Source organism: Phyllostomus hastatus, unplaced genomic scaffold, assembly GCF_019186645.2.
Source record: "Phyllostomus hastatus isolate PE091 unplaced genomic scaffold, TTU_PhHast_1.1 phas_contig_150, whole genome shotgun sequence".
Taxonomy (NCBI): Eukaryota; Metazoa; Chordata; class Mammalia; order Chiroptera; family Phyllostomidae; genus Phyllostomus; species Phyllostomus hastatus.
In genome coordinates this window covers 39,363,429-39,388,175 of record NW_025333611.1, presented here as the reverse complement: position 1 = coordinate 39,388,175, position 24,747 = coordinate 39,363,429, and the positions used below count along the sequence as shown (strand labels likewise).

The 24,747-nt window shown below is 38.0% G+C and overlaps 1 protein-coding gene across 7 annotated transcripts in view; it reads left to right on the top strand.

Annotated features, from left to right (window-relative positions):
* The window catches only part of CNOT6 (CCR4-NOT transcription complex subunit 6), a 56,564-nt gene that overhangs the window by 15,707 nt on the left and 16,110 nt on the right, over window positions 1–24,747 (top strand). For 3 of the 7 annotated variants that reach the window (XM_045820338.1, XM_045820327.1, XM_045820309.1), the window contains exons 2-4: window positions 7,269–7,382; window positions 19,589–19,775; window positions 21,678–21,763. In XM_045820338.1, the coding sequence (XP_045676294.1) occupies window positions 7,271–7,382; window positions 19,589–19,775; window positions 21,678–21,763 (385 nt within the window). In that variant the 5' untranslated portion in view covers window positions 7,269–7,270. Of the gene's footprint in view, window positions 1–632; window positions 753–7,268; window positions 7,383–19,588; window positions 19,776–21,677; window positions 21,764–24,747 lie in introns of all 7 variants that reach the window. The other 4 variants (XM_045820333.1, XM_045820318.1, XM_045820301.1 and 1 more) reach the window with 2 other exon arrangements.

The following is a 24,747-nucleotide window of genomic DNA, read 5'->3' as shown; positions in this document are numbered from 1 at the left end:
GAAAAATTGGGTAAGACCTATTGAAAAATTGGATCAGGAGAAGTGAATTGGTGTACCAAGGTTAACGTCACTAGGTTTTTGTATATACCCTGACTTGTAGCTCTGAGAGGAGCTTGGTCAAATAAAAGGTTCTTTCTGCACATGAGTTTTGCTTCCCTTTCTTTTTCCTCTGCCCCTCTTTTTGTCTCCTTAATGTTTGAGAAAGAAGTACAGCACAAAGAATGAAGGAGAAAATATAAAACGCATGTAAAGGAAAAAGATATTAAATATAGCATTTTATTTTGTTAGTTGAGATTGGCTGTAACTCAACCTCATTTCCCTTGGGAAAAATCTGGGTAGTATAATTAAAATAGGTTATTTAACTTTAGAGTTCTTTTTTAACACATTTTTTACATGGCCTAAATAACATTGCATAATCATTAATATTGTAAATAGGAACTAAGTATGAAGTGCTTCTCTAACTGTCCACAAAATGTCCTTTATTGCTGATCTGTGGATCTTACATAGGGACTACTTGTTACATCTGATGGTATCTCTCAATTTTTTTCAAATCTAGAATAGTCCTGGCACTAGCTTATTGAAGTCAGCAGACCAGTTATCCTGCAGAAAGTCCTGCATTCTCATTTTTTCAGATTGCTGCTTTGGTGTCATTGTAAGCGTTGTTGATGTGTACTTCATATTCCCCCACATCAAGAGACAGCGGTATCTGGTGGACCTCCCCCCATTAGCAGTTGCAAAGATTGTTGAAGAAGGTAACAATTTATTTCTCCCTCGAACATTTTCTTCTCCCTTATGATCAGAAAACAGTCCGGGTGGTGGTGTTACCCTTGCATTGCACCAGTGGTTCATCTAAGGGTTTTCACCCAGTTTATAATCTTTGCTTTAAAAAGGGTCCCTAGGAATTACGAAATGATGTTGCTTTTTAAAAAAAGTTCTTTCATTCTTTGTTTATTAGCTTTCTTTTGTAAAGTAGGACTTTTCCTTCAACTGGGGCTATTTGATTGCTCTGAAATGCAGTACCTGCTGAAAGTATAAACACTTAAATCTTTCTCAAATGACCAATTGTCTTGGTTTAATAGCTGCCACAATTTTGGTGGCTGATTTGTACTTATGGCCTTCTCTTCACTCCCTTCTTGCTTTTCTTGCCTTGATTACTGCACGTGTCTTCTGCTACTTAATCCATCTTTTACATCATTGCCAGCTGTTTTCTGCAACACAAATACTGATTTAGTGTATTTTGTTCCATTATAATTATGGTTGTTTTTGCTCAAATTGTCACAGCTTTGGCCTGTGAGGGCCCCTTAGCTGGCTCCTGTGTAATGTCGACATGACATGGCAACCCCGTTAGACGTAGCTCTTTGGCACTAAGGGAAGTCCCGTGCTTGGTTTATAAAATTCCTGCTTCGATCTTCTAATTGAGCATTTTACAAAGAACTTTCTTTGCTTTCTTAATATTAGAGATCAAAATCAAGGATTGAGAGTGCTGTTGTTCCAGCGGTAACATTGCTTTTAGAACACTTCAGTGGCTACTTAGAAACAAACAAACAAAAAAATCATGAGTTTATGTTGATATTCTCAAGTCATTTTTAGTATTGGTGTTTTCATTTACTTCTATTTATTTATAAATATTCCCTTACCCTGAAACTCGTGGTTTTTAACATCATTAAGTACTTACTTGCTTATTCCTAAGTATGAAGTAATTCAGTGTAATACCAATTGTTTACTTAATACCTCCTTTCACAGCTTCATGATCTTCCATAGTATGGCTGCCCAGTAACTGATTTTACCATATATTCTCTGTGACGGTGATTGAGGGTTTTTGCATTTTTTGTCATAAACAATGCTTATTTACAAAAAGTACATGGGTTGTTTATTCTCTTAGTAATTGCTTGTCTGAAAATGCCTTTTTGTTTGTCTTCACACTTAACGAAGTTTTTGAGATTGGAATATTTTTTAGTTGAGATAAAATATATGTGAAATGTATAATCTCAAAGGTACAATTGGAGTTTTGATAACTATATAGACCAATATAAAGCACACCTCAGTTAAGCTATCAGATATTTTCATCACTCCCCACAAGGGCACCCTCTGTTATCACTACAAAATTCATGTAAATGAAATATCTTTTGGGTCTCTTTCATTCAGTATAATATTTGAGATTCATATATGTGTTCGTTATATCAGCAGTCCTTGCTTACTGCTGAGCAGCGCTCGGTTATGTGGCTGCATCACCGTCTGATCATCCTTTCACTGTTGATGGACATTGGGGTGTTTTCCATTTTTAGCAGTAGGAATAAAGGTGTTGTGGCTGACATTTGTATAAATGTCTTTGTGGACATTTATATTTCTTTTAGGTTAATACCGAAGGGTAGATTTGCTGAGTTACTGAATAGGGAATTACTATCATAGTGTTACATTGATCACTTGTTTGTTTTTCTTTTGTCTTTTTGCCTTTTATGTTAGTAGGAAATATGTTGGTATATTCCGTGATCTGCCCCCTTTTTTTTGGTCTCAGTCTTGTTTTAGAGAGTCTAATATTCAGATGCTTATATTTTTTCTACTAGGTTTACACTGTACCTTTTATCTCAATTTGTCTTGTTCCCTAGTACTTTACTTGTTTTTGTTTATGAGTTTCATGTTCTTTAGCACAAGAAGCACTTTTTTTGCCAAGTGTTTTTCTATTTCTGTGGTATTTTGTTTTTTGGTGGTGGTTTTTGTGCAGTCATTATACTGTGTTAAATTTGTTTGACATTGGCTGCTCTGTGTTGCTTTGCTTTTTATTCAGGTAATGGTATGGATGGGTTCTTCAGTGTCCCATTTAGAAGGCTGAGTGTGCGTGGGGTGGGCAAGAGGCAGGCTGTGACACACCTGTTTGGCTGTGGGCAGTTATGATTGGTGATTTCAGTGCTGGCTTTGTCATTACATGTTCTTTTCCCATGGGAAACATTCAAATATTTGTCCCCAGTTTTGGTTGGACATAAGTTTGATTCCTGACAGAAGTATAGGCCAGAGGCTCCTGTCTCCTTTCCTATGTTCCTGTCTCTAGCAGCTCTTCCTTTCCACTCACTCCTAGTCAGAGGATGGTCAAAACAGGCTTAGTTCAAGGGCTGTAGCTAGGGAACTATTCGTTTGTTTGGGGCTGCAGTGGGGCTGGGGTGTGACTTTTACACTGGGCCTTTATGGAGGCCTTCATTCCAGGCTGCTTCCTTAGTTCTTCTTGTCTTAAACCTTTCCTCTTTACCTTGGAGTCTGATAAATTCCGTATAACCCCCCTGTGAATCCTGCCCAGCTTGTCCCCGCGCGCATGCACGCGCACACACACACACACACACACACACACACCCCACCCCCCCCCCCTTCCAAATGAGTAGAGGCTGTGGGTTCCCGACGTCCTTCCCTGTGGGAGAGGATAGTCTTTTCCAGGTTGATGGTGTGCAGCTAGTCCACCCTAAGTTTTAGTGCTCCAGGGTAGCCCTCTATTCGTTGTGTAGTGGTTTGTAAGTCATCTTCACGACATTAAGGTTCCCAGGGTAGTTCTGAGTTTTTAAGCCATTTTATAAAATATTTAACTATGAAAGCATATGTTTCTATGCTGGTAGGTAATGTCCTGTGTTTCTTCGAGACAAATAATTACTCTAATATAATAACTGTTTCTCTGAGATCTAGCAGGGGTGGCGTTGTGCTGGCAGTATTAGTAGTATTGTCCAGCCCTGGGCTGGAGCAGCAGGAGGTTGACTAGTCAGGTGCCATATACCCACTGGCTCTGGCCTAGCTATTTTGAAAAGTTTTTTGTAATTATCCTTGACAGTTTTCAAGTCTATTTTGGAAGTTCGTCCTTTTTTTGTAGATGACAATCTACTGTGACATACTGTATTTTTTAGAGAGTAAGATTTGCTTTGTTGATTTCAAAGCCATGGGAGGGAATCTTAAATTATGTGTATTCTTACATCCTTTTCTCTTCCTAGTCTCCAGCGCTGTGTTCTGTCAGACTCCCAGGAAGATGGGTGGGGCTGTGCTGCTTGTACTGCTCCTTGGAGGACGCTACCTTTTTTTTATTTTAACATGTCCTCTCCTCTATCCCCCACCCCTGCCCTCCTGCCTATCCTCACTCTCAGGGATTTGGGAAATAAAGATCTCACTGCTGTTGAGTTTAGAGTAATGGCCTGTGTCTTAAATTTTAAGACAGCCCATCCTCTGTTACAGAAAACAAAGAAAGGAAGTGGTTGGCTGCTCAGGCTGATGGAATGACTCCAGGCTCGGGGCCCGGTTTTCAGATTTCTTAGTTCAGTAACACTTTTATTGATTCTCAGAGCTGTGATCAACTCTGGATATTGATTCACCCTCACCTCACATGATATTGGTAAATCGGACTTCTGAACTTTCACTAAGAAGTCAAATTGATTAATAATAGGACCTAAATACCTCAGCTGGATAGAGTAATTTCTTCATTATTAAATTCTATTCGGAAAAGGCAATAAAGAGCAAATGGTTGTTTTGTAAGTAGAATCTGATCAGAAAAATGGCATTTGGGTGATCTTAAGGAATGTTTTCAAATTCTGGTAGCTTTACACAGCATTTTATATTTTCTAGATTATTACTGAAGTAGTCACAGTGTTCCGAAAGGTCACTGGTTTTGACCAGTTGTCCTCTGGACTGAATGGGAACATTTCTTGACTGTGTAGTTCTCCGTGTTGTGTATTTTGTATTGGTCTATAAATTCAGTTGTTGTATTTCTATTCTGAAGAAATTAACATAGGACAGTTTTTAACAAAACAGAAAAACAGTGCTATTTCTTATACATATGATTATTCTCACCATTCGTATTCTTTTTTTCGAGCAGCTTTTTAGGATGACTTTCCTCCTGCATTTTGACTACATGGTCAAAGCCCATTTCTGTGTTTGAAAAATAGCACAAGTCCCATCAGTAGGGAGATAGAATAGCAGGAAGAAAGTAACTTTAACTTTTCTCCATTTTTTTTTATTGTGGGAAAATGCACATAACATAAAATTTGCTATCTTAGCAACATTTTTAAGTGTGGTGCTCTTGTTATTATATTCATAATGTTGTGCAACCATTACCATCTTTATAACTTTTCTTGTAAAACTGAAACTTTATACCCAGTCAACAGTAACTTCCCATTGCCTCTCTCCCAGGCCCTGGTAGCGTCCATTCTACTTTCTGTCTTTATGATTTTGACTATTCTGAGTACCTCATATAAGTGAAATTATATAGTGTTTGTCTTTTTGTGATTGGTTTATTTCACTTAAAAAGTAGCTTTAACTTTTAATCAGACACATTCAAAGCCTGATTCTGTTACTTCCCAGCGTTGTAATACTAGTGAAATTGCTTAAACCTTTTTGGGCTTCAGCTTTCTCTTGGTAAAATGGAGTTAGTGTCAACTCTGCAGGAAGAAGTAGCAAAAGACTGAAAGAGAGAGAGAAAGAGAAAAACCAAGAGAAAAGATATCCTGAAAGCCAAGTGAAATAAATGTTTCTAGGAGGGAGTGATCATCTACATCAAGTATTGATCATAGGATAAGTAAAAGGCAGTCTGAGAAGTGACCTGTGGATATAACAGCGATTTTCAACTGGTGCGCCGCAAGAACGTTTAAAACATGCAATACCTGACTATTTACTTAGGGTCACTGACCTCTTTCCCTTAGATTGTCAAACAAAAGAGTGACAATAGTTAACACAACAATGGCCATCGGGTGTGCCTAAATCAAAATTATACCTATTTTTTTGTCAGATTGGCAAAAAATATGGCATATTTTTTAGTGTGCTACAGAATTTAATAATTAGTTTGTGTGTGCTGTGGGATGAAAAAGGTTGAAAATCACTGGGATATCCCTGGCTGGGTACCTCGTTTGGTTGGTGTGTTGTGCTGATATGCCAAGGTCTCAGGTTCGATCCCCAGTCAGAGCACATACAAGAATCAATCAATGAATGCATAAATAAATGGAACAACAAATTGATGTTTCTCTCTCTCTCCCCCTCACTCCCTTCCCTTCCTCTTTCTCTCTAAAAAAATTTTTTTAAAATCTCTGGGATATACAGTAACAGTGTGAGGTCACTGGTCTTCTTGACAGTTTTTGGTGGGATGTTAAAAGCATGTACTGGTGTGAATGGGTTTAACTGGGAGAGTAGGTATAGGAAACGGAGCATGTACAACTGTTGGGAAATTTTTGCTTGTAAAGAGAATGAGAGAAAAAGTGGTGACTGGAAGGAGAAATGGGGTTAAGACTTTTAAAAAATAGAAGAAGTAATACCATGTATGTGAAAAGAAGGTAAAGATCCAGTATGGAGGGAAAATTTGAATTGGAGAAAATTGCCAAGCAATGTCCTTGAATAGGCAAGGTGATGGGGTGAGATTATGTGCCAAGAGGACAGGCATTTTGTCCCAAATAAAACAGAGGATATAGATGGGCTAGGTTGGAGTTCGTACAAAGGCCTCTTGTGGTTTCCTGTTCTAATGAGAAAATGGAAGAGCAGGGAGATGGAAGAATAGGTGTTGGAAATTTGGAGAAGTCATGTAGGACAGGGGGCCGGGAGAATCAACAGTATAATTTCTGGTCAGTATAAAGAGTCCATTTGAGGGAAATAATCACTGACTAGCTCTCTTTAAATTCATGTGGTGATAGGTTTTTTCCAGCTATGTTTAACTGTGTAGGTATTCAGAGTAGGTGGAGAATTGGTTAAAGTGGGTTATGTGATTCATGCAGATGAATAAGGTGATATAAGACTGGGCAAGACATTTTGGGGAATACGTAAGAGCGTGTAATTCCATTCCACCTAAATATTTCAGAATGTGTCTATAACAGATAAGGGTTTGTTTTTTTGTAAAGCCAACAAGTGAAATGAACAGTAGTCCTTTAATATCAACATATTTTTCAAATTTGTCTGATTCTCAGAAATTTTTTTAATGGTTAATTTGTTCAATCCTTCATTTCTCCAAGAAGTTCCTAATGGGAAGGATATTTAGAGATCATAATATGGGTGTCTACTTTTTTAAAAAAAGACTTTATTTATTTATATTTAGAGAGAGGGGAAGGGATGGAGAAACAGAGGGGGAGAGAAACATCAGTGTGTGGATGCCTCTCGTATGCCCCCTACTGGGAATCGAACCTGCAACCCTTTGGTTTGTAAGCCAACACTCAATCCACTGAGCCACACCAGCTAGGGTGGGTGTCTACTTTTAAAAAGATCTTGTTATTTTCAGTTATTTGACTCTTCATAATACTGATCAGTTTCTTTTCTTAATTTAACAGGCATGCCCAAAGAAAAATACGAGCCCCCTGACCCTCGGAGGATGTACACAATTATGTCCTCTGAGGAAGCAGCAAATGGAAAGAAATCACATTGGGCGGAGCTTGAAATAAGTGGTAAGGCATGCAAGTGTAAATTTATGGCATGGAGATTGAGACATGGTAGAAAATTAAGTTTTTAATGTCAGCACACAAAAGAAGCAATGTTGTATTTTACCATTGCTTATTTATCTTAGAAGCAGGAAGGTCCAGTGGGAAGAAGATGGTTTGATTCAAAGTTCAAAATCCATTCATTGCTTATTCTTTCAGTGTCTGTCTTTTTATAAAATCAGGGTAATAGTATCAAGTATGAAATGAAAATAACACACATGAAATGCCTCGTGTGCACAGGTGTGTTCTGGTGATTCTCTGATGGAGCAGGGTTGAGCTTTTGCATTTTCAAGTTACAGGTTTCTAATGGGGTGGGAGCTGCTCGTTCCAGTGTAAGTTCTGGGATAGATTTGTTTCTCCTCACTTCCTTCCTCTGCTCTTTTTAATCTGAGTCTTTGAGGACAGCCCTACTCAGAAACACAGAATCTCAACGCAGATCTCAAAGTTCTCTTTGACCTTTAGTGCTTCCTAGACATTTTTTTAAAAATATATGTCCCTGGATCCACAGGGAATATCCTGAGCATCTCTGCCAAGGGGGCATGAAGCCCCTTTTTAATACTTCAGAGGTGGTGAAGGGACATTACTTCTGAAGCAACCAGTGCTAAACAAGTTTTGTGTTAATGTTGGCTTAATATGCCTCCCGATACTTCCCTGAAACAATACAGTAAGTTTTCCCTTTCTGTCCTTGATTTTTTTCTTAATGTAATGAAGCGACAGGTGCTATGTGTAAAACATTTTGCCAGGTGTTATACTAAGCATATGGAAGATACATAAATGAAAAAAACACAGTCCCTGTCATTCTGGAGCTTACAGCATGTTAAGGGGTGAGAAGGGGAAGTGTACTAATATAAATAACTAACAGACAAAATAAAACTGCAAGATTGAGGTAGAAAAGTACTATAATACAGGAAGCAAAAAGGAAGCAATGATGATAACATTCTTCCCTTGCCAGCTCAGAATTTCTGGTTAACCTAATGAGTTAGTAAACCCAAACTCCCTCTTCTGCAGCCATAAGTTTGGTACCCACATGGTCTCCTGGTTTCTCCCGATCTTTAGATTGCTGGCATTAACTAAGCTGAGCAGTTTTACAAAGTAGGCATGGTGGAGAGTGACATTTCTGTCTTCTTTCCCTTTTCCTGTCCTCTGTGACTTCTGGGTTTGCCAGTTACCCTCAGATCACAGGCAGACACTACTCCCACTTTGCTCTTTTAATTTCTGCAGGACCAGCATTTAACTTTATTTCTCTTTCTCAGCCTCATTAGCAGTTTTTGAATTGCAGTTCTTTGCATGTAGGGAAGTTTCCCCCTTAAAACATCAGGATAAGCTAGAAAACTACCCAGTTTTCTCTTCTTTTTCTTCTGTTTTATGCAGTATATGAGACTTTCTGGTTTTGTTCTCTTATTTTTATCTGGACTCTCCGCCCCCCCCCACACATGCCATGTCTTTTATTCCTGTCCTACTCAATTTTAATTCTGTTTTTTGGAGTTTTGTCCTCAGTGTGGGGCCTTGCCTGGTCAGTTTGTAGAGTCCAGAGGGCTTAGACTGCTTTCAGACTTATTGTGGACACTTGGCACTTTATACTGCATTGCACTGAACTCCCAGTTGTAATGTTCTCTGGCTGTTGTTTCCAGTGGATACTAGTTGCTTTCTCGTATTTCCAGTTCCTTTAGATAGATTTGCATTTAATGCTCTTATTGATATGGGTGGGTTTAAGTGTACATCACTCGATTTAGAGTCAACTCTGGAACATACAGTGTTGAACTGTGTGCGTCCACTTACACACAGATTTTTTTTTACATTTGCTATCAGTGGTTTATTACAAAGGGTACATCTCGGAAATAGCCATAGAGAAGAGATGCACAGAACAAACTGTGGGAAAGGGGTGTGCAGCCTGTGTGCTCTCCCTGGACATGCCTTCCTCCCAGTGTGTTAGTGCTTGTGTACAGATTTTTAAAGATAAGTAAACACCTATACTGTTTTCAGTCTCCAGTCGGGAGTCTGCGGATGCAGAGGGCGGACTATGCATTGTTCTACACCATTTTGTATATGGGACTTACTTGAGCATCTGCCAGTTTTGGTTCCTGGAACCACCCCTCCCTGCCCCACCACTCTGGGTACCAGGGGGTCACTTAGGTGTTTGAGGAAATCAAAAGTTACATTCAGTTTCCAGCCCTGACTGGTGTGGCTCAGTTGGTTGGGCATCACCCCACCAAGTGAAAGGTCGCCAGCCTGATTGCCTGTCAGGGAACGGCATGCCTGGGTTGCGTGTTTGTCCCAATGGGGCATGTATGAAAGGCAGCCTGTGGGATTTTTCTCTCTTGGATTGATGTTTCTCTCCTTTTTTTCCATACCTCCTTTCTCCTGTCTCTAAAATAAATAAATACAATCTTTAAAAAAGAAAGTTTTGTGCAATTTTCAACTGTGTTGAGGAGATTGGCAACCCTAACCCCTACAATTGTATTTTCTGTTTATTCCTTTTTTTTCCTTTTTTCTTGTATTTTTTGTAAAATTACATTTTATTTCCTTTGTTGACTAATTAGTTTTATGTAACCCTTTAATAATGGTTGCTTTAGGTATTATAATATAGAGTGTGTCAGTACTATCATACCACTTCCTGTGTAGTGTGAACCTTAACAACAGTACACTTCCATTTCTCTCCTTCTGAACTTTGTGCTGTTGCTGTCATAGATTTTACTTATACATTTGTTATAAATCTCACACAGTGTTATTTTTCCTTTAAACAGTTGTATAGTAGGAAAAGTTTTTTTATCCATGTACTTCATTCCTTTGTGTGTGAGCAGGTTTCTTTGGTATTTTTCTTCTTATTGAAAGATTTCCTTTAATATTTCTTATAATGAAGCTATGCTGGTGATTTTTATATAATATAATTTTATGTCTGAAAATATCTTTATTTTGCCTTGGTTTTTTTGCAAGATACTTTTGCTAGACATAGAATTCTAGGTGGACAGTTTTTATCTTTCAGTACTTTAAAGATCCTGCTCCACTGTCTTTCTTGCTTGCTTTGTTTCTGATGAGAAGTCTGCTGTCATTCCTTCCTATCCTTGTTTTCTTTTATGTGTTTCTTTTCTCTGGTTGCTTTAAGATATTGTCTTTATCACTGCTTTAGCAGTGTGATTATGATATGCTTTAATAGAGTTTCTTTTCTTTTTTTTTCTTTTGCTTAGGTTTTTGTTGAGCTTCTTGGATCTGTGGATTTATAGTTTTCTTGAAATTTGAAGTTTAGGCCACTATTTCTTTAAATAATTTTTTTGCGCTCCTCTCAATCCTCAGTTCCCTAGGGAATACAATTTGTCTTGAAGTCCCATAGCTCACTAACGGTTTGTTTAATTTAACTCCTGTTTTTATTTTCTTTTTTTCCTTTTGAACAGTTATTATTGCTGTGTCTTCAACTTCACTAGTCTTTTCCTTGCAATATCTAAATTGCTGTTGATCTCATATAGTAACTGTATGTTTCAAAGCTAGAAGTTAAATGTGGGTGTTTTTTTATATCATCTGTGCCTTTATTTGAAATATTGCCTTTACCTTTTTGAGCAAATGCAATACAGTTCTATGACTTTTAGTGTCCTCATTTGCTACCTGTCTTTTTCATTTCTTGATTGGGTTTGATTCATCCACCACCACCACCACCACCACTAGTCCTCCTCCCCACCCCACCCCTTTCTCTTCTCTTTCTCCACTGCCTTCCCACCTGCCCCCACACCTGGTTAATTTTTTATTGGACACATTACATTGTGCATTTTACTTTTTTGGATGTTGAATATTCTTTTATTTCTATAAATACTTTTTGAGCTTTGTTCTAGGATACAGTTAAATTATTTAGAAACAGTTTGATTCTCTCAAGGCTCGCTTTTAAGTAATAATAACCTTTCTGAGTTCACTATGAGTTAGATTTTCCACTTCAGTGGGAACACAAACTGTTCCTGGTCTTGTGTGACCCCAAGTATTGTTCCCTCTCGCCTTTTCACTGTGTTTCCACCTCCACCCCCCACCCAGGTCTTGGGTTGTTCCTCACATGTACTTGCTGATTACTACTCAGCTAAAGACTGTAGGGCAGGAATCCTCTTCAGCTCCCCAGAGCTTTTTATCTCCGAGGCTCTTTCCTTTTTGACGCTCTGGTGTGAACTCTAGCCACCTTGGCATCTCTGGACTCTCTCCTCATCTTCTCAACTTGAAGTGGCCAGCCATACTCCATCTGGGCTTTGCCCTCCCCCGCACTGCTTTCTGGAGACTGTCTAGGCAGCAAGCTTGAACAGTCTTAGGGCTCACCTCGTTTGTTTCTCGTCCATCAGTAATCCCTGTCTTGTGCGGCTGTGTGTCCAATGTCTGAAACCCAAGTTTTCATAGACAGTGTTTTTCTGGCTTTTCAGTGGTTAAGGGTGGGAGGGTAGATTCAGACCCCGTTACTCTCCATTGCTGGAAGTGTTCTAGCACAGTTTTTAAAAGGACTGCGTGTGGTAACTACAACATCTGAGTCTCCTGGTGGTTCTGTTTTGTTTTTTCTCTTTTTCTCTGATTTCTAGTTCTTCAGAATTTTTATTGAACACTAGCGGTTATATGTGAAATGGTAGATTAAGTTGATGATCTAGATGGTATTCTCTTTCTTAGGAATGAATCTGCTTTTCGTGTGTGCCAGGAAGTTTTAGAAGTGGGTGACCCTGGTCTCACCAGGGGTTCATCTCTCTTAGGTCTGGTTATCAGTGGTTGAGAGGCTGGCTTACTCCAGGTCACCTGTGTCCTGTTTGCACTTCCTAAGTGGAACCTCAGTGGTTCATCAGGATCTCCTCTGGTGGCTCCTGAATTCCTATTGCACCTGCCCAGCTGTGTAAAAGGGCTCACCGTTGTGCCCAGTGCCTCAGCCTCTCAGCTGCAGTCCCCACTTCATCCGCCTGCCTCCCCACTCGTGGTCACACCTACTCTCCCAGAGGTGACCTGGTAGGTGTGCCCTGCTTGTTACCCTCTCTTTACCCCCCTTCTTCAAGTTCTTTTTTGCTCATATCTGTGCTGTTTTTATAGTTCTCCAAGGCTTTCCCCCTCATTTTTGTGGGTTCCCCCCAATTTTTTCTACTTTTCTTCTTCTAGTGGGATCATTGGTCAACAACAAATTACTCTGTTGTAAACAGGAAGCTAAAGTTCATATATGTACAGATTTTGAAATTCTGCTTAAGAATCTTCAGGTAACAACCCTGGCTGGTGTAGTTCAGGGGACTGAGCGCCAGCCTGTGAACAAAATGGCCTCCAGTTCAATTCCTAGTCAGGGCACATGTGAGAGGCAACCACACATTGATGTTTCTCTCCCTCTCTTTCTCCCTCCCTTCCCCTCTCTCTGAAAATAAATAAAATCTTTTTTTTTTTTTTTTTTAAGATTTTATTCATCCATTTTTTAGAGAGGGAAGGGAGGGAGAAAGAGAGAGAGAGAGAGAGAAACATCAGTGTGCGGTTGCTGGGGGCTGTGGCCTGCAACCCAGGCGTGTGCCCTGACGGAATCGAACCTGCAACACTTTGGTTCGCAGCCCACACCCAATCCACTGAGCTATGCCAGCCGGGGCAAAATAAGTAAAATCTTAAAAAAATAAAAGAAAAGGATTCTGCAGATAACAAACAAGTCTCATTTTCATCTTGTTCTTGTTGCCCTTTGTGTGGGGGGCATTGTGACTGCCTACTTTGATGCACATCTGTAGCCCAGATAACCACTAGTTCGAGGCCCTTGAGGTGGCTGTGTAGGCCAGGGAGAAGAGTGCTGACCAGGGCTGCTTCAGGACCTTCCCATGAAGTAGGGGCTTGGGTCTGGACTCCTTGGGAGTTGTTAAATGACCTTTGAATAAGGTACCTTGGCTCTAGCCTTTTCTGCTTTGTGATATTTTTCCATGAAGAGTGATAGGCCATGTTGCTCAAATTCTGGATCAAATTCTTCTCATTTTTTTTTAGGACCGAGATATTTAGCTCTTTTTGATAATCATGATATGTATAACTTGTGTCAGTCAACTTTTTAATCATGTCACCAGCTTGTGGAACTGCCCACCCTCTAGATAACGCTGGCGTCTGCTTTATGGAAGTTGTTTAGAGTTGTGGACAGGTAACGAGGAGAAGAGCGGGGAACCCAGGAATGGTAGTTCTGAGGCCATTGCTTATCCCTGGAAAAGATTTACATGCCTCATTTACATACTCATTTACTCATTTTGAAACTTCTGATATGATGGGTGATAGGACAAGTTTTCAGGATCCTTTCAGACTGTAAGAGGTCAAGTATAGAAGGTAAAAACCATTATCAATACTGGACAGAAAACTTGAACTACTATCTTTTCTTTAAGACTGTCTTAGCCAGCTTGGTGGGGATGGGAAGCACATCCTAGGATAGCTAACTACCTAGTTAATGGTATGATCCAGGGGAATGTGGTGGAAGGACATCTCAGGAAGAGGGGACACATGAGAGTGTAAACAAGTGTACAGTGCAAGTACCTCAACCCCCCACGACATCTCCGAGCTCACACGCGCACTGGGCACTCAAACACATTTACCTGTTTGTGTTGCATCTCTCTGGAGTCCTTCTATGCATATACAAATACAAGCACAGGTTCTTACTCCACAGCTTGTTTTTAATTGAAAAGATAAGCTTTTCTTCATGTAACGTTGTATTTTAGAGAGATTTCTAAATAAGTATGTAGAGACAGATGTCCTGTACTTTTGAGCTCCATAATATTTCCGTCACATGTGTACTGTAATTTGTTTCAGTGGTGCTGTACTGATGGTTAGTCTGCAACACACAGTGCTGTAGTGACCTTGCAGGATACTGTGCATCTCTGTTAATGTATCTGTGGGTCAAAAGGTATATGCATTTGTAATTTTGACATACAATATTTGGCTGTTTTTTTAAATGTTGAAATTCAGAATCAACTTATTTAGTCCTGACATTTTTTAAGTAATCATGTTATTTTATAAATTGGGATGATTGATGTTTTTCTGTTTGTTCTTTTTTGTTTCCTTAAGTGTAATATACTTATTACATTCAATCCCAGGTATTTTACTTTCAGGTTCTTACTATAAATAGGATCTTATCATCTGTTCTTCCATCTGATTATTTTATACATGCAAAATACTGTTTTTCATGTTAATTTTGCCCTTTGTTCTGTTACACTAAAAATTATTTTTTATATAACAGTTATTGAGAAATAATTTACATACCATGCAATTCACTCATGAAAGTGTGCAATTCAGTGGGTTTCATTATATTCAGAGTTGCACAACCATTATTGCTTTGCTTTTAAAACATTTTTATCACCCCAAAAGAAATCCTGTATGCCTTAACAATCACTCCCCCTTTCTTCCCTACCCTCCAGCTCTAGGTAATCAGTAGTTTACTTTTCCACATCTAAAGATTGGCCTGTCCTGAACCAAAGTTTCTGCATCATTTTGCTTTCTAACCAGCAATACGTATGAAGGTTCCAATTTCTTGACTCCTTGACAATACTTTTTGATTTAGCTATCTTACTGGGTGTGAGGAAGCATTTTATTGTGCTTTCGATTTGTGTTTCCTTGATGGTTCATGACATTAAGTATCTTTGTATGTCTATTGGCTATTTCTTTATCTTCCTTGGAGATGATATAAACTTTTCAATGTAATGAGTGAATAGGTGGAAGTGTAAAATGATCTCTTTTCCATTTTAGAAAGTCAAGTTTAAGAGTGAAACATGTACCTAAAACTATAAAAACTCTCACCTTTCTCACATTTTGTAGAATCTGTTACCCTTAGAAGGGTTTTAGAAAATCTGTGTTAGCAAAAAAGGAAAACAAGTATTAATATACAAGTCCTGCACTTTTGGGTCACAAGTCCACTACTTTAGGGTCAGACCCTAAAGTAGTTGATAAATTTGATGGTATTGCAAATGTTGCCATTTTGGAATTTTAATTTCTCATTGTTAGTGGTTAGTATATAGAAATATAATAGATATATTTGTATATTGATCTATCCCTATGACCCTTCTAAACTCACTTAATTGGTAGTATTTTTATAGATCTCATAGGATTTTTACATGGATGGTTGTACCATTTGCAAATACAGATGCCTTTACTTCTTCCACCTTTCCAACTTTTAATTTTTCTTGTCACCTGTCTGGCTAGAATCTCCAGTATAATGTTGAATGAGAGTAGTGAGAATGCATGTCCTTGCTTTGTTTCTGATCTTAGGGGGAAGGCAGCCGTTCCTTTACCACTAAGCTTTTTGTAGATATCCTTTATTAAGATTGAGGAAGTTCTCTTATATTCTTAGCTTACTGAGAGGTTTGTTTGTTTGTTTTTTAGTTAGGAATAGGTATTAATTTTTGTTAAATGCCCTTTCTGCATTTATTTAGATGATTTTCGTATTAAGAAAAAAATTTTTGAATGACTTTTTTTGAATGTTCAAAGAACCTTGAATTTCCTGGCACATATTTGTTTTGTTTTGTTTTCTTTTGTTTCTGTTTGTTTTAGATTTTATTTATTTTCAGTTTGTTTTATTTATTTTCAGAGGGGAAGGGAGGGAGACAAACATTGATCAGTTGTGCCCTAGCACAAATCTTACTTGGTAGTTAACCCTCTTAATGTATTGTTGGATTTGATTTATTAGATTTTGTTAAATTTTGCATTTGTGTTTATGAGGGACATTGAGTTGTAGGTTTTTTGTAGTAGTTTTGCCTGGTTTGGGTAATAGGGTGATGTTGGCTTCATAGAAGGAGTTGGGAAGTATCTCCCTGTCTTCAGTTTTCTGGATGAATTTTTGGAGAACTGATATTAGTTCTTCTTAAATGTTTGGCAATGTTCACCAAAGAACCCAACTGGTTTTAGAATTTTCTTTGTGGGAAGGTTTTTATCAAATACATTCCTAGTGTTGTGCATCAATCTCCATAGCTTTCTGTCATCTTGTAACCTGCCTTCATTATTGGAAGATACTTTTGCTGGGTTGCTAAGTTGACAGGTATATATATATTTTTTAGTATATTAAAAGATTTTGTTCACTGTCTTCTCTCTTACACTACCTCTCTTTTTTGGTAACAGCTTGAGATGTAATTCACACTATTCCCTGTAAAATGTACATTCAGTGGTTCTTGTATATTCACAGAGTTTTATACATGTGAGCAGTCATTTTCCATTTCCTCTCAACCGACCAGCCCCTGGTAAACATGTAATAAATATTCTGTTGTATGACTATACCACACTTTATTTATTAATCAGTTGATGGACAGTTAGCTTGTTTTCACCTCTAGACTCCTAAGAATAATTCTGCTGTGAACATTCATGTGTGAGTTTTTGTGTGGACAAGTTTTCATCTCTTTCGGGTGCATACCTAGGAGTGAATTCCTGGCTCTGTGGTAACTGTGTGTTTAACCTTTTCTGAGGAACTGCTCTACTATTTTCCAAAATGGCTGCGTCACTTTACACTACCCCCTCCACCTGTCAGGGTTCCAGTTTCTCCACACTTGCCAATATGTGTTCCCGATACTTTCTGATGATAGTCATGCTAATGGATGTGAAGTAGTTTATCATTGTGGTTTTGATTTGCATTTCCATAGTGGCTGATGATATGGAGCATTTTTTTCATGTCCTTATTGACCATTTGTATGTCTTTGGAGAACTCTGTGAGATCTTCGCTTATTTTTATATTGGTTTGTCTTTTTCTTACTAAGTTGTAAATGTTCTTTATACATTCTGGATACAAATGTGCTATCAGATTTATGATTTTCAAATATGTTTCCCTTTCTTGGATTTTTTTTTTTACTTTATTAATGGTGTCTCTTGAGGCACAAAAGGGTTTTAATTTTGATGAAGTACAATATATCTGTTTTATCTTTTGTTGCTCATGTTTTATCAGTGTTATATCTAACAAGCCATTGCCTATTCCTGGGTCACAAAGATTTATGTCTGTGATTTCTTTTGTGTGCATGTGTCTGTTTCTTCCAAGAGTTTTTGAGGTCATTTTTGTATGTGGTATGAGGTAGGGGTCCATCTTCATTCTTTTGCATGTAGATACCCAGTTGACTCTTGCCTTTATTTCTTAAGGTTTTTTTGTTTTTGTCCCTAACCCACCCCTGTTTTGAGGACTCCAGTTACACATACATATATTAGACTTTTACAACTTGTTCAAGAGTTCACTGATACAGTTTTCCCAGTGTGTTTTCTTTGTTTCATCTGGGATGGGTCTGTTGCTGTACCCTCATTTTAGACATAGGGTTCAACTCTAGACGTTCCGTCTGGGTGGATGCGCTGTCTTGTACCTACTGCGCATGCTCAGTCATCTAGCCTCCAACTGTGTAAGAGCAGTTACAGCAGCTTTGCATGTCTGTCTGCTGATGTCATGGCCATCTCTTCTGGGCTTGTTTTGATTGCTTTTTCTCTTCATTATGAATGTTACTTTCCTGTTCCTTTGCATGTCTGGTAATTTTTTACTGGATTCCAGATACTGTGCATTTTTATCTTTGTGGGGTGATGCATATTTTTATATTCCTGTAGTTAGTATTGAGCTTTATTTTGGGATACAGTTACTTGGAAAGTTTGATTCTTTTTGAGACTTGCTCTTAAACTTTCTTAGGGGTGACAAGAGTAACTTTTAGTTTAGAGCTGATTTTTGTTTCATTAAGTGTCTAATGAGTTACAGGATTTTCCCTTCAGCATCTGGCAACACCAGCTAGCCTCAGTTGTGTATGAGTCAGGGATTGTTGCCTATACTCCTTTTGGGTGTTTCTTTCTTTCTGTCTCAGGCAGTTAGTTTGTCACATACATATGTGGATCAATACTCAGTTGAAAACTTACCACCTGACCCCTCTGTCTTTTTATCTGCCCTTTCTGGTACTCTGCCTTTGTAAACTTCAGCCATCTTTGTTTCCCTGGACCTTCTCTGTCTCCTGAACTTAGTGTTGGGGATGGGGGAGTCTCTGGGTTTCCCCTGGGACCTCCTCCCTGCGCTGGCTGTCAGGAAATCAGCTGAGACCCCTTTAGGGCCCACATCATTTCCCTTCCGTCAGGGCTCACTCCCTGCACTGGCTGACATCTGATGACTAAGATGTGTTCATTTGTGTGTTTTGTCTGGTTCTGTCGTTCACGTGGGGCGGTGGTAAACTTGGTCTCTGTTACTTTGTCCTGATTAGAAGTGGAAGTCCCAGGATTGTTTTCTGTCAGTAGGAAATCCCTTCTCAGAGACTAGTATGTTTTCATTGCATCTGTGTGTTTCTTTTTCCCTTAGACCAGGTTCTAGACCTTTAAAGAGACTATGGGAAAAGTTCCTAGATAGATTGTAGAAATGATTGGCATTTTATCACGAAGTGTCCAAGTATAGATTTGATATTGCATTGATAGAAATTACTGTGTTCTTAGTCATTGATTCTTGTGACTACTGCTGTTTGATTATGTAGCTGTGACTTAATATTGGAAATGTTTCTGGGCAAGTATTTTTACCCTTCATTATTTTAGTTACACTGTTCTGGATGCAGTTATCACTTGGGTAGTCTGGTCTTAAAACTGCTAAACCGAGAATGTCTTGTTTACCAACATAATTCCTATTTTGAAGTATAGATATGAACAGCCTCTGAGATGCTGGATTTGATTCTTTTCTCTTTTGTATAAATCCAGATCAACCATGTTGAAATAGTGGATTTGTCATTTGTATAAATTACTCATACTTTTTCTGTTAATGTCATAGCTCAGGGGTGTCAAACTCATTTTCACCAGGGGACCACATGAGTCTCATGGTTACCTTCAAAGGGCCAAAATAATTTTAGGACTGTATAAATGTAACTACTCCTTAACTGTTAAGGAGTTGGAATTACATTCGGCCCTTTGAAGGCAACCTCGAGGCTGATGTGGCTCCCGGTGAAAATGACTTTGACACCGCTGTCATAGCTGAAGCCACTAAAAAGTCTTAGCTCTTGTGCTCTTAAAAATAATGATACAATCTAAATATTGATATATTGCCTCAAATGGGTTTTTCATTCTGCTAAGCGTAGAGTTTATAACTTTATGGTAGATGTGAATTATCCTAGAACAGGTAAGGTTTCTCCTGCTAACCCTTTTCTCGAAATTTTTTGTATGGTAAATTATTACTCATCAAAACACCTAAATATTCGTTGATCCAGGAACCAAATGATAGAGAATACTATAATCCTTGCCCTGTTTTTCTTTTGTTACAGGTAGAGTAAGAAGCTTAAGCTCATCTTTGTGGTCATTAACTCACCTGACAGCTTTGCATTTGAGTGACAATTTCCTGTCCCGCATTCCTTCAGATATTGCCAAGCTTCATAATCTGGTGTATCTGGACCTGTCTTCAAACAAAATCCGGAGTTTACCAGCAGAACTCGGAAACATGGTATCACTCAGGTGCGCAGACTGAACTCAGTACCTGACTGCACGTCCCCTGAAATGAGACAGAGTGCTCACTGTGTTAGGAAGCGGCACTGTCAGTGTGATGGCATTTTACCAAAAGTAAACATAACTATATCCTTTATGTGAAGGTTTCCTAGAAAACCGAATGTCAGCTAAGAAATAACTCAAATAGATCCATTGCCTAAAATTTGTTTTATTGCTGTGGTTGTGTTACATACTTTTGGAGAAAGTAAACATAAACAAATAGAAGGCACCCATGTGAACCCCACATATACACTCACCTGTGGCAGACAGTTGTGGTGCCTTCCCCCCTAAGTTGGGCACCAGGCTGTCCTTAACACGGGGTCCTGGACACCATGGCCAGTTAGGGAAATTTTGGGGGGCATTCCAGGGCTTATATGCATGATAGTGATAAAGCCTGGACTCGAAAAAAGCCAGTAGTAGTCATTGAGTTGGGGAATTGTCATGTAGAAGCACAAGAGGCAGGTTGGATGTGGAGTTGCCCAGAGGTCAGGTTTGAATCCTGGCTTTGCCCTTTATAAGTAGTGTGATTTGGGCCAGCTTTTAATCTCACCGACTGTTTCCTCATCTCTAGAGTTGCTATAATAATACCTATCCTGCCAAGGCTGAGATTAAAGGTGTTTGAGATAATGACTAAAAACCAACAAGCAAACAGCCTGGCATATGGTATTTAATAAGTGGAATCACTATTGTTTTTGTTACCTGTGTTTTATAAGGTAGGTGAGATCTACTCAAGTCGAATATAAAACCAATTTCTGGCTATTATATTAACCCCAGTGGAAAATCTGGCCCCATTTCATGCTGCCTGCCTGTGCTCAGCAGTCCCACTCACTGTCTTTTGCTGCGCAGTAAAAAGGAGTAAGGACCTTGTGACAGTTTCTTTACCCCTTGCTCTTCTTGGTCCAGCCCTGTGACATTTTTGTAGGCTTAATTATTGAGTACGTATTATGACCATTTCTTTTGAACCAAATTTACTTAAAGGACCTTCTTTCCCATACATTTATATTTGGAAATAAACAGGAACCAATGAGAACATTTTTCTTATTTATTTTATGACCTTACCAACCTCTGTTTACTCATTAGTAACCAAGGTTTATTTAAATTCCAAGAACCAAGGATTAGAAAAATTGTTCTTAATCACAAATAAAAATTAATGAATAAAACTTGAAGGAAATTGCCAGTACCTCAATGTTGGGTCTTTGTAGGGATTCCCCCCCCTCCATTGAAGAGTCCTTTGATATTTATATTATGGTTATCTATACAAAACAAATCATTATAATCACCATTAGTAGTCAATATAGCTGCCATTATTTCTAAAGTGAAACTTCAGTAATTTTGAAGTGTTAATCATAAGTTCATTGTGCAACTATCAGCTGTTTTCCGTTGGTATTACATGATTGTTTTCATTCTCTTTGAACAACGCACATTAGGCTGGTTTATCATTTTCACTTTCTTCAACATGTCCAGCAGCAGACCCCCCTGGGTGAGAGCTGTGCTCTCAGGAGGGCCTGTGGACTGCCAGGGTGCCCACTCATATACAGCCTGTGGGAGAGGTTTTGTGTCTGTTGGATCTAATACTCTTAAAAAATTAAGGCTTGTATTTTGTTGGTCTTTTTTTCTCCCTCATTTCATTTTTCTAGCAACTCATTGTTTCCCTGTATTTTTACAAATGTATTATTTTATGGAAGTTTTGGGTGGGGGGTTGTGCGTGTTTTTATCACATATGATTTGAGAAGCACTATACTAGACACTGGAAGATAATATAAAATTTTGTCAGTTTTTGGATCGTATATTCCCAGAAATTATATTGTTGATGTTAGCTGTTAGTTAAAGGTTAATATATCTTCTGACTTTCTGGAACTTTTACATCAACAGGGAACTCCATTTAAATAACAACCTGTTACGAGTTCTACCTTTTGAGCTGGGGAAACTGTTCCAGTTGCAGACTTTAGGCCTGAAAGGTACAACTTCCCATATATGTGCTTCTTTTGGTTTGTATTTATGTCTTTGAGTCTGAAGATGCCATAAGAGGAAATACTTTTACCTGGGGATTTATAGGCTAACTCTTCCCAAACTTCATTAATTTCTTAGGTACACTGAGTGCTTTTCTCTCTTGTCCACCTGTAAACCGGCTGCTAGTCTTTGTACCCTGTTGTACTTCTAGTCCAGCACTGCTGTTCTAGCCTTTGTTTCAGTTGCCTCTGTTCTGGTGACACATTCTGGTGGTTAGACTTTACTTATGTCGTCATGCAGCTTTCTTATGTTCAAATCTCAAAAAATGGCAACTTGCACAAAGTATAGAAATAGTAAGTAGAAAATTTGGACCTGTTGATAAAGTATTTGAGCATTTTTTTTAAAGCTTGCTTTATTAGGACTTCCCTAATATATTAGAATTTGATCCAGTAAGAACTGCTAGGAAGTATATTTTTTAAACCTTCAAGATTAAAAGTCACATTAGAATATATGAATATCTACAAATATTTTATTACCTTGATTTCTTCACCAGTCTTGTAGCTTACTTTTATAATAGATTACTTTTAGAAGTCACATAATGAAGTCTTCACAAATTGCACTCTTTCTTTCTTTCTTTCCTTTTTAAAATTTATTTATTTTTAGAGAGAGGGAAAGGACGAGAGAGGAGAGGGAGAGAAACTTCGATGTGTGAGAGATACATCATCAATCTGTTGCTTCTCACACGCCCCATCTGGGAGCTTGGCCTGCAACTCTGGCATGCACCCTGACTAGGAATGGAACCTGTGATTTTGTGAATCACAGGCCAGCACTCTAATCCACTGGACCACACCAGCCAGGGCTATTCCTTAAAAAATAGAGTTTAAAATGAAGTTTTATTCCTATACATTTGTCATATAAATAATAATACAAAAATAAATGAAATGGAAAATTTTTCTGTTCTTAAATCTGATAAACAAAAATTTAAAATGTAACAAAGTATACCCGTACCCATATCCTGACCACCAGAATTAACCATTAATATTTTGTCAGTTTTTTATTACAAAAGAAGTGGAACATTATAGAATTACGTAGGAAATTTCAGAAGTTTTTAGGAGCTCTGTACCAGGAACATTGGAGGAAGACCAGATAGATGGGGTGGGGTAAAAGGAGGCTTACAGTTCTCATGGACCATGATACAGAGATTGATAGATAATATAGAATAAAGTCTGTTTTGTGTATTCACAACTGTAAATCTGCTTCCCCGTCCCCTGTATATTTCTGATTATAAAAATCACAGCTTTAATACAGAGTCTTTTACATAACAAAAATTTCAAGGAAGTCCAGTTTATCAGTTTTTTCTTTTATCGATTCTGCTTTGGGTATCAAGTCTGAGAACTCTTTGAATAGCTCTAGATCCCAAAGAGTCTATGTTTTGTATTAAGTTTTATGGTTTTATGCCTTGCATTTAAGTCTGTGATCCATTTTGGGTTAAAATCAAGTTGAAAGGAGTGAGTTGTACGTCAAGGTTCTTTTTCCCTCCTGGTCTATGGATGGATGTCCAATTTCTTCAGCACCATTTGTTGAAAAGTCTGTCCTCAATTGAATTGGTTTTATTTTTGCAACTTTTTGAAAAGTTGTTGGACATATCTGTGTGGATCTATTTCTGGATTCTCTATTCTGCTCCATTGAGCTATGTGTGTGTCCCTCTGCAAATGAACGCCTCATGGTTACTTGAAACTCGAAATAGGGTATACGCCTTGAAATAATGTCTTGATATAGGATAGGCCAATTCCTCCACTACTGGCACGCATCACATAATAATGTTTCAGTTGATGATGGAACACATCATCATTCCCTCTTAGCTTTAACTATGTCCAGCCACAAGTTTTGATGTATTTTATTTTCATTTTCAGTAGCTCAATGCATTTTAAAATTTCCTATGAAAATTTCTTTTTGATCCATGGATTATTTAGAATTTTCAGTGTTTGCAGATTCTCCTATTGTCTTTTGGTTATCAGTTTTTAGTGTGAGTCTGTTGTAGTTGAAGAATATATATTCTATATAATTTCAGTTCTGTTAAATTTATGGCCCAGGATATGCTCTGTCCTAGTGTTTGTCCCTTGAGCACTGGATAAGAATATGTATTTGCCTCTTAATGAATAGAATTGTGTTGTGGACTTTTTTGTTTGGTTCTGTCAACCATTTAGAGAGGGGTAGAAAAATCTGCAATTATAATTGTCCTTTCCGTTGTCAGTTTTTGTCTAAAATATTTTGGAGTTCTGCTGTTTGGTGAACATACACTTTTAGAATTTCTATGTCTTCTTTTAACATTACATGATGGTACTCTGTCACTGGTAATTTTACTTCCTCTGAAATTCACTTTTTTTATATTGATGTAACCACTTCCACCTTTTTAAGTTAATATTTGTATGACGTATCTTTTTGTTGTTGTCGATTTATACATTTTTTCCATTTTTTTCCTTTCATCTCACTTATATTATTATACTTGAAGTAAGTTTCTTATGGACAGAATATAGTCGTGTTATGTTTTTAAGTCCCCTCTGCGAGTCTTTTACAATTGGTATATTCAGATGATTTACACTTCATGTAATTATTGATGTGTTAGGACTTTGTCTGCGTTATATATATATATTGTTTTATAGTTCTCCCTTTTTTTGTTGTTTCATTTTGTTTTTTACCTTCCTGTGGATTATTTAAATATCCTTTATATTTTCACTGTGTAGTGTGTTTGAAATACCTATTTGTATATCTTTTTTTAGTAGTTGCTGTAGGAATTGCTTTATATATGTATACAACTTAGAGTCTGCTGGAGTTATTGCTAGTTTGAAGTATAGAAACCTTAACTGTCTTTATGACCTTCTGTAATCTTTATGGCCTTCTATAATATTTCCCCTCTATGATACTCTTAAATGTTTTCTCTACATACACTTAGAAACAAATGAGTGTGACAAATAAATTTTAACAACGATGA